The 14,313-nt window shown below is 35.1% G+C and overlaps 1 protein-coding gene across 3 annotated transcripts in view; it reads left to right on the plus strand.

Annotated features, from left to right (window-relative positions):
• EPRS1 (glutamyl-prolyl-tRNA synthetase 1) overlaps window positions 1–14,313 on the plus strand; it is a 40,400-nt gene that overhangs the window by 9,239 nt on the left and 16,848 nt on the right. For all 3 annotated transcript variants that reach the window (XM_085326077.1, XM_085326078.1, XM_085326080.1), the window contains exons 5-17: window positions 1,114–1,253; window positions 1,977–2,071; window positions 3,070–3,196; window positions 4,130–4,322; window positions 4,685–4,856; window positions 5,886–6,119; window positions 7,520–7,604; window positions 7,947–8,006; window positions 10,354–10,464; window positions 11,992–12,128; window positions 12,857–13,064; window positions 13,467–13,579; window positions 14,191–14,308. In XM_085326077.1, the coding sequence (XP_085182203.1) occupies window positions 1,114–1,253; window positions 1,977–2,071; window positions 3,070–3,196; window positions 4,130–4,322; window positions 4,685–4,856; window positions 5,886–6,119; window positions 7,520–7,604; window positions 7,947–8,006; window positions 10,354–10,464; window positions 11,992–12,128; window positions 12,857–13,064; window positions 13,467–13,579; window positions 14,191–14,308 (1,793 nt within the window). The remainder of the gene's footprint in view (window positions 1–1,113; window positions 1,254–1,976; window positions 2,072–3,069; window positions 3,197–4,129; window positions 4,323–4,684; window positions 4,857–5,885; window positions 6,120–7,519; window positions 7,605–7,946; window positions 8,007–10,353; window positions 10,465–11,991; window positions 12,129–12,856; window positions 13,065–13,466; window positions 13,580–14,190; window positions 14,309–14,313) is intronic.

Genomic DNA, 14,313 nt, shown 5'->3' on the forward strand with positions numbered 1-14,313 from the left:
CTTTGCATACTACTTTGGTCTGTGCATCACCAATGATGGAAACAGTATAGTTTAGATAAGCCTGAGATTCTTTTTTCTGTCTTTCTTTTCTTTTCTTTTCTTTTTAATCTTGTAGTTTTAATGTGGAATTTTGTAGGATGTAATTATAAATGGATCAATGTGAAAGGTTTCTTGCTGAGTAAAAGTTTTAAATAAAATCTGTAACTTATTTAACTTTATTTTTTTAACTATAAGAATGTCTTTTTATTATCCTTTTCCTAAATAGGAAAATTTGCCTTGGTCTGAAACATTGGATTTATTCATTAAATTATTTTGTAATAGAGAGTAAAATTATGTATGTAGACTTCTTGATTTCATTAGGTTAGTTAGCAGAAGAATATATTTCTTTGGTTTTTAGTTTGGGTTATTGAAGGAGGTATATCTTAACCTTTGAAGGGCATAAGATAAACCAAGCTTTTCGTTTGTTTTTAAAATTGTTAGGTGCTTGACTAAAACTGTTAGATGTCAATCTATCACTCAACTATGACTAAATTCCTAATGAGATAAAAAATATACTATTTCAAGGTTAAAGGCTAACGTGGTTCAGTATTTTTTCAAAGTTGCAGCTCTTAGTGTAGAAATCAGAAATGAGTGTATTTCCTTCAGTTTTCTTCCTTTGCTCAATCAGAATCTTCCTAGTGAAGTGTGCGCCTTATCTCAGGTCATAGGTATACAGCCCTCAAAAACAAAGGGTAGCATTAAAACATACTTCACTTTCAGTAAAGTTTAGGAAACATTGTGTATAAACMCATTAGTTGGATACCTTTAGTTACATGTTGAAAAAACTTGTTAGTTTTGATCTGGTTGATACAAAGAAGAAAACGTGTGTTCCCCATCCCTGTCTTTTCCTCTTTCTCTTTAGTGAATCCAAAAAGGAATGCAGTMTGTTTTGTTTGGGGATATTTTTTTTTCTTTAAAATGCTCCATGTGTCCTCACAGCTAGATGTTTTCCTTGCAAAGAGAAAACAAGCAGATTTTCTTTTAAATCACAGTCTTTCTTAGTTTTAAGAATTGCTTTTGGTAATCATTCTATTTTCATATATTAATAGCTTGAAAAAATTTATTTGTCAACAGATAATAATATATGGCAAGAGCAGGTACAGCAAAATGAAGCTCCCGTCCATGCAAAACGATGGTATAGCTTTCTTGAGGCACAGGGTGCTTTTCAATCAGTAGGAGCCAAGTGGATTGCTGGTGCACCAAAGGTCAAAATGGTAAGCTTTGTTCAGATTCTCTGAGGAGAGTGGCTTTATCTGTGTGCATATATACACACACAAGTGTATATATGTGTGTATTATATATAATATTAATGTATTTTATATATATAAATAAAACGTGAAGTGTATAAGGGACACTTTTTGTAGCTCTTTTTAAAGTTAGAGAATTAAAAGGAATCAGATGTACARTTAGTGAAATTTTTGTAAACTCTTGATTATGAAAAATGGGTAATTTCATTTTTGGAAATGCATGTAGTGTAGTCCAACACTTGAATCGTGAAAATGGCAACTCTCAGYCAGTGCTGCTCTCTAGCTGCATTGTTTGTTTTTTCTAACAAGGAATTTGAGATCCTGCTAGACCTGYGAAGAAAGCAGTCTTTGATTGAATTTGTTAATCCCAATCTAGGTTAGGGCAGTGAGATAGTTAAAACTTGGCTAGCAACTATTTTCTTTATATCTAATAAATTAAACAACTTGGTCAGACTTTTCAATTCTGGATTAAATTTGAAGATAGAATATTTTAAAACTCCCGAATTATTTTTCTTTTGATGTACTAGGAGTAATGTGAAAGTTGTAGGTCCCAAATTCATGCTTTCACTATGACAGCTTTTTTTCCCTGTCTGTTCTGAAAGAAGACCTTGGAGGAAGAGCTTGCATCTGAAGTTTTATGTCTGGTTATACAGATACTGTGATCTGTTACTATGTCTCTTAATTTTTAAGGCAACAGAAAAGAAAGCAGATGTTGGCAAGTTTGTTGAACTTCCTGGTGCGGAAATGGGAAAGGTCATTGTAAGGTTTCCTCCTGAAGCAAGTGGGTAAGACACATAAGTACTTTAAGAAGATTGGGTGGTGTGGGTTTCTTTGGTTTTGTTTGGTTTTTTTTGTTTTGTTTTAGAGTGTTTTTTTTTTCTTTTCTTTTTTTCCCACTCTTCTCTTTGGAAGAAAAAAAGTGCTTTGGTGAGGATGGTAATCAATTTATCAGGCAAGACTTCTAACTTAAAAGGTTATCTACAGCTTTKTCCACATCTATATTACAGCTGTATGTTTAGTTGTCTGTGATATGTTGCAGTGTGTTACCTATACTTGTAGCAGGGAGGTGAGTTAGCAGCAGGCACCAGCTGCTGCTCAGAAGTGGAATGAGGAGAAGCACAAGGAAGGCATTTGCATGGATGACGGAGGCATGTGCGTTTATGGCAAATGTGCTGTGTAAATATAGTCTTCATGAGTTGTATGAAAGGACACATAGTGCTTCTTAGAGGAGCTGGGAAATGAAAGGCATATAGGAATAGACTCCTTCCTGTAAGCGTAACACCAGATATGTAACGGAGGCCTTTGTCCCAGGGGTCCAAAATAACCTCCTCAGATACATAGTGGAAATGTGATGAGCCTCATCACAAAACTCTGATTTATTAATTCACTTCTATTACACCATGTCCGTTACCAATGTAGTAAATATAGTCATAGTCAGAAATCATTTAGCAGTTTAGAAATGTTTTCTCTAGCAGAGATTTACTGTCTGTCACACAGAGCTTTACTCTATGAATCGAAAATAATCAAAAATATCATAACCAATTTCTTGAATACAATTCAGTCAGCTTTTTGTATCCTATCTCTCTCTACAGTTGTCTGATAAGCTGCTTTCATAAATACTGYGTATTTCAACAAACATCCTGATTTTTGGTTTGGTTTAGCTGATGCTTTCCATTACAAGCCTTCCCGCATGTGCGCGAATGGACACACCCGCACACCCACACCCCCAAAAAAGTCTAATGGAAGATGTGCTGGTGTATATTTTTCTCTTGTTTCTTTTCAGATACCTGCATATTGGTCATGCAAAAGCTGCCTTGCTCAATCAGCACTACCAAGTTAACTTTAAAGGAAAACTTATTATGAGATTTGATGACACAAATCCAGAAAAAGAGAAAGAAGACTTTGAAAAGGTGCAGTAACAGAACAGTGAAATCATTCACTGTATAAGTTAATTCAAAGTTAAATAGAACGCAGATCTGTTGTTACACAGTGATCTACTTTGCAGGATAGTAGTGTTACTCTTGCAAACCTGTGCTAGGAAGAAATTGCATTGTTTACTGTAATAAGAAATAAGCCACCAAAGGATTTTAAGCTTTGTTTCTCCAAAATTTATTTTACAATATGTAGATATAAGCCTCTTGGAATACACTGTTTACATTTTTATAAATATTAATTGTTTAAAAAATTTGTACAGAAAATGTGAAATATCTCAGATGCTTGTTAGATGCATTTTTAAAAYGTTTTTAAAAATCTTTCCCTTCTTTCTCAATTTGTAGCATCTATGAAATGATGTGAAGTAAATATTAAAATTATTAAGCAAAAGAAGTTATCAAAACTTCCAATGTTYGCCTAACCAGTTTTCTTTTCACAGATTACCCTCTTTTGGGAATTCCTTTAGCCCAGCTGATCTGATCTGATGCTAAATGAGCTTTCAGTGCCCACTCCAGACCTTTTCTATGAATTTGAAATATTTACTATTTTTACTACTCCTAGTGACAAGATGTGTACACAAAATTCATAAAGATTTTTTTTGAGTTACCTAATGTTCTTGCTAATTAGTCAGTAACATGTGTTTTGCTTTAGCTTTGATCTTTTTTTTTATTTTATTTTTTTTATTCCTTATTCAACCCTTTTCTTGACGTTGTCTGTCTGATCTCATGTAATTATAGGCTGTGAAGTAATAAGTGCATCTATTTTCTTTCATGTATGTTATGTTATTCTTATGCCTTTAGTCTTCCTGGACAATGGAGTATTTTAAAACACCAAATCTGGCATAAAGAGGATGAAGGTTTAAGAAAATTTGCATACCTGAATATTACAGTATACACTTTGACACTTTGCAGGTTATTCTTGAAGATGTTGCAATGCTTCACATCAAACCAGATCAATTTACGTATACCTCAGATCACTTTGAAACAATAATGAAATATGCTGAGAAGCTTATTCAAGAAGGGAAGGCATATGTGGACGACACTCCTGCAGAACAAATGAAAGTGGAGCGTGAGCAAAGAATGGAATCTAAACACAGAAATAACTGTAAGATGCTCTATAGTTCCCCTTTTGCTTCTGTATCTTTTTAATTTAGCAACAAAACTTGATTTTTATTAACAAAGGTATATCTCTAAGGTGTTCATAGGATCTTGGAAGTGTTCAGTACTTTATTCTGCAAGGCCAGGAAAAATAAGTGTACATTTGGACAGATGTAGTAAACTTGTGTATGTGTGGATTTGTCATCATACATTCCACATTCTGAATTTTTTAAAAATTGTAATGTGTGAAAATGCATTCCAGTGTCTAAAGAGGAGGTGACAATGATCTTTGTTACTGCAGTAATGAAACATAGTTCTGTAGTCGAGTTCATTATGCCATTAAAAACTATTTATTTTTATTATTCTTAGGTGTTGAGAAGAATCTCCAAATGTGGGAAGAAATGAAAAAGGGAACAGAATACGGACAAACTTGTTGTCTGCGAGCAAAAATAGATATGAGTAGTAACAATGGATGTATGAGGGATCCAACTCTTTATCGCTGCAAAAACCAGCCTCACCCACGTACTGGAAGCACCTACAAGTATGTTCATTTCTTTTTGGGTGGCYTGTTCCCTCCCTCCATGCCTCCCTCACCCTGGTATTTACAGTTCTTTAGTGTACTAACTTCTTTTTCTACTTGGAACCTGAAGCATTTTAGCTTCTTTTCTTTTTTAGTCAGAATATATAATGAGTTCCTTAACTTTCTGAAGCACCTGTAAATTATTTTTAAAAGTGAAAAATCAGCCATCATGGTCAGCAATGCATATTATTTCAATTTTGGTCCATAAATGCATTGTGTATCAGTGAAGAGCTTTAAAGTCAGAAGGTGCATTAAGACTTAATGGCTGTATCTCAGGCAACAAAACTATTCTGTCTAGCTATTGGAACTTAAACATAGCCTTGACAATYTTACATTATTGCTGCAAAATATCCTTGAGCTATTTATCTGCATGGCAGCCTCCTTTTTCACAGCAAATGCTTTCTCTSTGCGGAATGAAGAATTGCTACAGGTGCATTGAAGTAAGGCTACCCAATTTTTGGAGGCTATGGTTCAGTGCTTATCTGAAGCTTCTATTTCCAGCCATTCAACTCGGCTCTGGTAGATCTGACAGCATGGAAGCATTGATTTAATGTGTGTATAATACTAAAGTGATGGCTGTTGGTAGAGGTTTGTTTTTAAAGATGAAGACTTTGCATATTATTTGGCTAACTGATGCTTCAGTTTACTGCTTCTTGATATTGAAGCAGAGAAAACTATAAGATAGCATTTATGGTTTTGGGAAAAAAAACAGTGATATTGTAGGATTTTTTTTTAATTTATTTCTGAATGCTAATGCTACTATTTATTAATTTCTTGAAGGCTTTGGTTTTGCCTTAAAAATGTATTTTCCTCTGGACTTTTTTTTTATGTATGAGCTATATGCTATAAATATATATACTATTTYAACTAAGTCCTGATGTGAAAGCTTTGAGAATCATAGATTATAAATATTTGGAGTGGTGCTTTGAAGGTTTAAATATGAGGAAAGYGTTTTGTTGTGCCTTGCTAATTCAAGGTCTTTATTCTCAGGGTTTACCCCACATATGACTTTGCCTGCCCCATTGTTGACAGTATTGAAGGTGTCACACATGCGTTGAGAACCACTGAATACCATGACAGAGATGAGCAATTCTACTGGATCATTGAGGCACTGGGCATAAGGAAACCATATATCTGGGAGTACAGCCGGCTAAACCTCAACAACACTGTGCTCTCTAAAAGGAAGCTTACGTGGTTTGTCAACGAAGGGCTTGTAGATGGATGGTATGTTACACAGTTGTAGTTCAGCATTGTTCCTTAAGATACTCATGACTGATGCAAGCATTTTCTGCTTTGGATAGTGCTTAAGCATCAAAACAGCATGAATGACTATTTAAATAATATAAGAGCACAAGTCACAGTGGGCATGAATGACTATTTAAATAATATAAGAGCACAAGTCACAGTGGGCAAGCTGATTTGTGAACATAACGTATCTGTCTACTATTCAGTAACTGTGTGTGTATGTACTCGGGTCCTGTGGTAAATATGAGGTAGCTTATCTCTGGGCTCTGGCTTTTGCTGTGAGGGCTGCTCACRTACTTTCCACTCTAAAAGTCATGGAATAAATGCTAGAACAATRCCAGAAGGGGATCTGAGTTGAGGAACTTCTAGTCCCATCCATCTAGTTAAAATCCATTGTATTTCCCTCCCCATCAGAAGCAGAGTCTCCCTCTCCACCACCTTTCTGTTCTTATATTCTTTTTTTTGTCTGTTAACTGGGTTTCTGCAGGAGATAAGCTACTAGGCCACCAAGTATCCGTTAAGTATTTCCCTGGAGAAGGTGTGTAGTGGATTTACTCTTCTGCAGGTAGTTCAGAGCCTAGAAAAACTCCTTTTTTCTTCTTTCCTACAGTGACCTAGCTGTGGAAACACACCCWCTGATATCCTCTCCTCTTAGTATAGCGGTCTGAAGAACTTCATGGCTGATGCTAGATCAGMCAAGTGTTTGTAGCATTTTTAGTGTTGGAAGCCTAGATTTCCAGTAAGCATGGAGCTCATGCTGCTAGAGCCAAAATTCTACTTTTTGCTACTGGTGTAGCTGGCCTTACAATGACCCCTCTATTCATAAGCCTCCCTGTTAGGACTTCAGCAAGATGTAATTCCTATTCCTACCAACATATTTTACGTTTCAAATTCAGCTCTTTGATTTCTTGTGTAAGAGAGAAAAACCACAAAATTCTATCATTTATGTCATCAAGAGATGATATTGGGGTTATCACTCATCTTTTTTGTTTCTCCTTAGCAAGAAAGAATCGAGCCCAGTTGTTTAACGGTGTTTAGGTGCAATTGAAAAGGAACTAATGTGATGGGGACATAATCCGTGCCTTGCTAGGTCTTCATAGACTTAAGACTTAAGATTGAGTAAACGTAGAAAAGAGCAACTTCACAGAGAGATGTTTTCCCTCCCAGAGATGAAGCAGAAGGAAATCTCCACCACACACATTTGGATAAGAGCTTACCCTTTTCAGTCAGGCTAACTCTTCTAATATATTTCTAAATTCACCCAAACAAAATAAAGAGAAGTTATRTCATTTCTTTGGTGCCACTATTAAAGCTTTTGGTTGATCTGCTTAATAGGTAAATTCAGTGTATAATACTKATGAATCTTCCTTTTCTAACAGGGATGACCCAAGATTTCCCACTGTACGTGGTGTCCTGAGAAGAGGCATGACAGTTGAAGGACTAAAACAGTTTATTGCTGCTCAGGTGGATGGCTTTTTCTTTTTTCTTTTTTTTTCTTTTCCTGATTCTTTGAGTCTCGCTTACTAGGACCAATTTACATGAAGTTAGAAGTATCATTTTGAGGTTTTCTCTTTTGAAGGCTTGCTGCTCTCATGCTTAAGGTTTCAACAGTATTAATACATATGAACAGGTCCTGGCAAAATGGGGTGGCAGTTTTCTTGTTTAAATGTTTYGCAAGCTGAAGATTCCTTTCTAAACTGTTTTGATGAATGGCTATACTAGAGGGTGTGTAGTCTYTAAAGGATTTTGTTTTAAGTGGATCTAATGGCTAGATTACTTACRTTGGTATTTTTCCCCCTCCCCCAGGGATCTTCTCGATCTGTTGTAAATATGGAATGGGATAAAATTTGGTCTTTTAACAAAAAGGTATGTGCTTATTTTAATTTGATGCTACCCTTAATATATTACTTTCTGGGATATGTAGTGAATCTAGCGTTCATGGAGTGCTTACCACAACAAGTAGCAGTGGCAATATGTTGCATCATTTGGCAGACTTTCAGGAAAATGGAATGTTGCCCCTTTCTGACTTGAAGTAGCAGTAATCCTACTGATTCTCCTATACCAATATTTTACTTGCTTTACTTAATAGTATGGGGAAAGGTAATGATATTTGCTATAAATCTGATATGAAAATTGCATTTCATTTTTCTGCTTTCAAGCTGCGAGCTATCTGTAAGAAGGTATTATTAATGCTTTTTACCTTAGCATATAGCTTACAGTGCTGTAAGCATATATAACATAAGCTATCATTTTGCAGCTTCATAGCACAGTCATATTTGCTTATATAACAGGAACTCTGCAAACCCACTGAAAATGCATTATTCCTAGTTTTAAAATGCTGTCCAGTTCTAGTTTGGCTTATTTGTTAACATAAATGCAAAACTTACTCAATTTGACTCATGTTGGCCACTTTTGGTGGCAAAAGGACTAAGATGCTGGGTATACTGCCTCCGTAGATAAAAGCCGGCACTGCTGATGTTTCTGACTGAATGTCAAATAAGGAATACTGCATCATGACATGGTTAGTTGCTTTTTGGCAGCAGATGCTTGGACACTATAATAAGGCGAATTATTAGAATGCTGACTGCATATTTTGTGTGATTGTGGAAACACCTGTTATCTTGCATTGGGATTCCTGCTTGTTTTTGCTTAGACTCTACCCAGATCTGTTCATTAAAATAGTATTTGCTTGTCTGGCATGTCTTGTATTCCTTCATGTATTTTGCACTTGGTCTGCTAAGTACACAAAGGTTTATGAATTGGTTCTTTCTGTTGCTGCATAGATATACTTGTGACTAAGAATTGGATTTGGGAAAAGTCCATAACAGTCAGTGCTGACTTATATTGGCTTTTAAATTGAGTCTCTTTACACTTCTGACTCCTACACTTCTGACTCCTTGGACTGCACTATATTTGTTGGCCCATTTTATTTGCATCTGTCTGTGTAGATAGTTGGAAATTTGTAATATAAGCAAAAGCAGTTTTTTGCACACAGGTGGTTTTGTTCTTGGCTTGWAGACTGTTGTGGTGGGAGAGCTTTTATTTCCACCCCCTCAACCCTTCCTGTAGTACCTGTCATCCGAGGAAGTGTTGTGGTTTTTAATGAAAATAGATCCTGATAATAACACYGTAAAATTCAGTCTGTTATCAAAATTCTGATAACAGATCATATACTCAACCTCTAGTTTGAGATACATACACAAGTCCTTTTCTAGAGTCTGTGTCTAACATTTAGAAGTGCAACTTCAGCATTTTCTAACTTATGAATATATGACTTAAAGTATATCATCATATTGCCTTACTTGCTAGAGTCAAGTAATTATATGCTAAACGCTTTTTACAAAAATTGCTATGTAGTTTTTTACTTAAGCATGAATAAACAACAAAACCGAAGTCACTACATATTAACAACAGCAAGCATTTTCCTTTGTTTTAGCTTCCAGTTAAACTGGTAGACTTTCGGTAGTCCTCTTAAGTCCRAGACAGTGGTTTTACTTGAATTATGTTTTTAGCTGCCTCCAAACAATATTTAAAACAAGAAAAATGCTGCGGAAAAAAAAATACAGTGATTGAACCTGAAAATAGGCAATAAAAATAGGGGAAGACATTGTGATTCCTTTTCTTGCCAAACTCATGTTGTAGAAGTCTTGATGAAGTCAACGTTATGTTGTTGCCTTTTTTCAGTATCTAATGCTACTGTTTGAAAACTGCAGACTTAATTGATGCTTCCTATATGGCTAGGCCTACCCCTGATTCTGCGGGAATACTGGTCTGGGAAATGAGTATGGGATCRGGTCATGTGCTGTCAAAGTAGTATGCTGATAAATTGCTTTAAATTCAGCTACTTATAAAGAAGGTGGTCAAGATATAAGAACATATGTGCATAATAAAACTTTATTATAGTATATTTTACTGTGTCTTCCCTATGAGGTATTAGCTCATAATTTTGGTTGCTTCTGGCATTAGTAATATGGAATCCATAGTTTTTACTCCAAGTATTTCAGTAAAGTAGGAAATTGGAAAGTATTACCACTATTTTCTCACTTGCATTTTTTATAGTTCTGGATTAATGTAACCTTTAAAGCAAACATGAAAAAAAATGCAGTAACACAAAGAATACCAGTTAATATTCCTTCTTTTTGTTCTTGTTTTCTATACCATTTTACTTCTGATAATGTTGTATACTCAAGAGCTCCTCATTTTTCTTCGGTAGGTTATAGACCCAGTAGCACCTCGCTACACTGCTTTACTGAAAGATGCAGTGGTCCCAGTAACTGTTCCTGAAGCTCAGGAGGAGATGAAAGAAGTGGCTAAACATCCAAAGGTTCTCATTTTACTTGCATTAATTCTCCTGTATTACAGAACAGTAAGGTTGGAAGTACTTTGAGTTAGAGCAGTCAGCCAGGAAAGTTCTGGTTTTAACTTGCTGGGACAGCATGAGGTGAAACCTAGGTGTACCTCATAGAACTATTAAAATGTAGGCAATAACTGAACATGTGTGCACATTAAGAGAATGATATAGGAAATTGCTTTTGTAATGTATACAGTTTGCATAGACAAAGCTATATTGAAAGGTGCCTCTTGGAGTTTTCAGAAGAGACTAGTTATGCTCAGATTTTTTATTATTGCTTATAAGTCGTCTCATAGAAATTTAAATAAAAAGTCTCATTCAGGTTGTTATGGTTATCATGCAGCAGATACTGTTTATCTGTGAGTTATTGGTGGAGTTTTCTAAACAGTTTATAAAATTAGACTTATGTAGGGAGCTGAAGTATTAAATATTGATGCTCTGAAAAGAGGTTCAGTAAACAGAATGATACCTCTTAAGGTGGAGGATGTGTTACTCATACAAATTTATTTGATTAGAAAAGATATTTTTCTTTGAGTATGACATCTCAAATTACAATTAAAYCTCACTGAAAGCATCTCTTGGGTATCATACCTATACTGGGAAACAAGTAAATATTGCTGTCTTTTTTTTTTTTTTTTTTTTTCTTTTCTCCCTTCACTTAGTGTCCTGGTAACAATTTGTTATGACTGAGAGGTAGAAGGCTAGTTTGCCTTTTTCCCTGTGGCAGATTAGCAAGGAGAAAGGTTTTGAGTAGATACGAATGAGAATTGCAACTCCTTAAGAATCAAAAGGTCAAAAGGTTGGTCAGATGCAAACTTATAATTCAGGTATTGAGATATTGAAAATGTTGCTTCCTGCATATAATGAAATAAATACTGACCAGAATAAACAAATTTCAAACTTCTAATTACATTTAACTGAAATTTCTAGTTGAAAACTCCTAGTTGTTTTCCTTTTTTTTTTAAAAAAAAACATGTCCATTGATGTAGTATTTTAAAGCTGAATGTTTTTTATGTTCTAAATGACATCCATTTTGAATTATTATCTTTAAAAATCTATGCAGTTGAAAGAAGATATGTTATATYTAGTTCCGTATTAGCTATATAAAAAAGTGAAAATGAGAGTTATGATATTTCTTTTTAAAGGGAATTTGCAAAGCAAAGTGAAAATTTGCATAGAACTTGCGTAGTTTTTACTTGTGAGATCTTAAAGATGTATGGACGTTAAAAAAATAGGGCATGGTAATTGCATTGGTGCTAGTGGTTGGCACAGAATATGATGTTTTTTTGGCGGGGGGGAGTGAACTGTCAGAGCTATGCATGCAAGGCTGATTAACAAGAAGCCTGAGAGACGGTTAAAAACAGCTGCTTTACTGTAACTTTCCACTACTGTTGTTCTTAATCTTTATTCATAAATAGGTATTTAAGCAGTCTAATGCTTAAATATGGTCAGCTTACATAGTAACAATCTCTCCTTTGAAATCAAAACCATTATTCACAGAATGCTGATGTTGGCTTGAAACCTGTGTGGTATGGCTCCAGAGTGCTGATTGAGGGTGCAGATGCAGAGACTCTGGCAGAGGGAGAAGTGGTTACGTTCATTAATTGGGGCAACATTATCATCACTAAAATAAACAGGTAACGAATAGTGGGAGTTGAAATTACCTTGCTTTTCATTTTCTTTTTTTTTTTTTTAAGAGGTAACTTATAACTATATGATGTTAATGTATGACCTATGTATCTAGTTTGAAACATATCACAAAACTGCATATTTAGCACAGAACATATTTTGCTGCAGATTTGGGTCTGATGTCACCAGCCAGTCTTGACACTGTATGTCCCTCTCATCCATTTCTCTATATCAGTCACATTGGTGTCTGTGGTAGTACTTCCAAGGTGAAATAGCTTTTTCAAACAAACAAAAAAAAATACACTGGAAATGTGACAGATTTCTTCCTGTAATGCCCATCCTGTAATGTAYCTGCTTTTGTACACTGAAAAACTAAACTTATCACAATTTCAGTTAGAGAACTGTTTGGAGGAAGAGTGGAGAGTGGAAGGAGAGCATAAATGTCATCATAAGTATCTTGGAAATATTGTGCGTAGACACTGACAGAATGAGGTGAGCTAGGATAGAGAACATAAAACAAGTATGTAGAGGTTTTTTCTATGTTCTTTACTATCACATTATGTTAAGGAAAACAAAATTAAGGAAACATTTCAGCAGCGCACTCTTTCATTTCCTGTGTCTATGCTTCAAAGTGAACTCTGAACAATTGTTTTTTCATTGATTCTTTTGATGGTTTATCATATTGAATGAGAACAAATTACTAGGCTTTACTCTGATGATTTATGTCTTTCTACAGAAATTCAAGTGGAAAAATTGTGTCCATTGATGCCAAGTTGAACTTAGAGAATAAAGAGTTCAAAAAAACCACTAAGATTACTTGGTTAGCTGAAACTCCGCGTGCACCTCTCATCCCAACTGTCTGTGTTAGTTATGAGCATCTAATTACTAAGCCAGTTCTAGGTAAAGATGAAGATTTCAAGCAATATATCAACCAAAACAGCAAGGTAAGTTCTTTTTTTCCCCTTTATTCCACAAAGCTTAATTTTCTTTTGTCATCGCTAGCTCAAATTTTTCAGATAGTAAGATTTTGTTTGTCAAACAAGCAAATCATATGCTGATATTTCTAGCTCCTATATCTTCAATTTAATCTTTCATAGTTACTAAATGAAAATTTAACTGATGTTTACCCAGGCATTTCCTGACTCCTACACATCTGGTGTAATAGTTTGAGCTTTTATCTTCATGCATTATTATGATACAACATCTTCTTTAAAGTAATTGTTCTACTGCTCTTGGGATTAACTGACATTTCAGACCACCATCACTATTCTTCAGCAGTTCTACCATATTTCTTACAATTTCTTGTGCTTGGTTAGATTTGGACTGATTTCTTTTAACTCTTATAGCAAGAAGAACTGATGTTAGGTGACCCTTGCCTTAGAGAGTTAAAAAAAGGAGACATCATACAACTTCAGAGGAGAGGATTCTTTATTTGTGATCAACCATATGAGCCAGTGAGGTAAGCTGTCTAAGAATGGCCTGTGCAGACTCACAGAATTTGTTTTTGGTTGCTTGTTTTAATGTTTTCACATGTGTATTGGCAAGAGTAATATTGTAAGCAGACAATATCCCCTTTACCACCTCTCTGGACTATTTTTCTGGATTGGCATAGCTTTCGATCCTATCTCTTCCAATTGACTAAACCCAACTATGTGACACTTCTGGTGAACATCAATTAACTTTGATACAATAAAGGGAACAGGTTATCACCTTGCCGTGATTCTAAGTGTGTGAATTAAGAATAATGTTATGTAATAAACAGATGCTTGCCCAATTAGAGTGTACACATACTATTTCGTTATAACAGTTCTCTTACAAGTAACCAAACATACAAATCACACTTCAGTTTTGCATAACACTACAATGTAACTCCTGTATGTAACAGGAATCAATACAGATCCTCAATTAAGTAAATTCTGGTAGCTGCAGTTGTGTACAAAGATAAAGTTGGTGCCTCTTATAGAAAGTGTAGAACGTTTGTTTCAACCAATGTTTTGTACATGTCTTGTATTGCTSTTACTGTTGTGGCATAATGTATTAGGTGTGAAGCTTTTTAAAATTCTTCTGTAGTCCCTATAGCTGTAAAGAGGCCCCATGCATTTTGATTTACATCCCTGATGGACACACTAAGGAAATGCCAACATCTGGGTCAAAAGAGAAGACCAAAGCTGAAACTGCGAAGAAAGAGGTAAA

The sequence above is a fragment of the Rhea americana genome, unplaced genomic scaffold, assembly GCF_003343005.1.
Source record: "Rhea americana isolate MKP2758 unplaced genomic scaffold, rheAme1 scaffold_127, whole genome shotgun sequence".
Classification (NCBI taxonomy): domain Eukaryota; kingdom Metazoa; phylum Chordata; class Aves; order Rheiformes; family Rheidae; genus Rhea; species Rhea americana.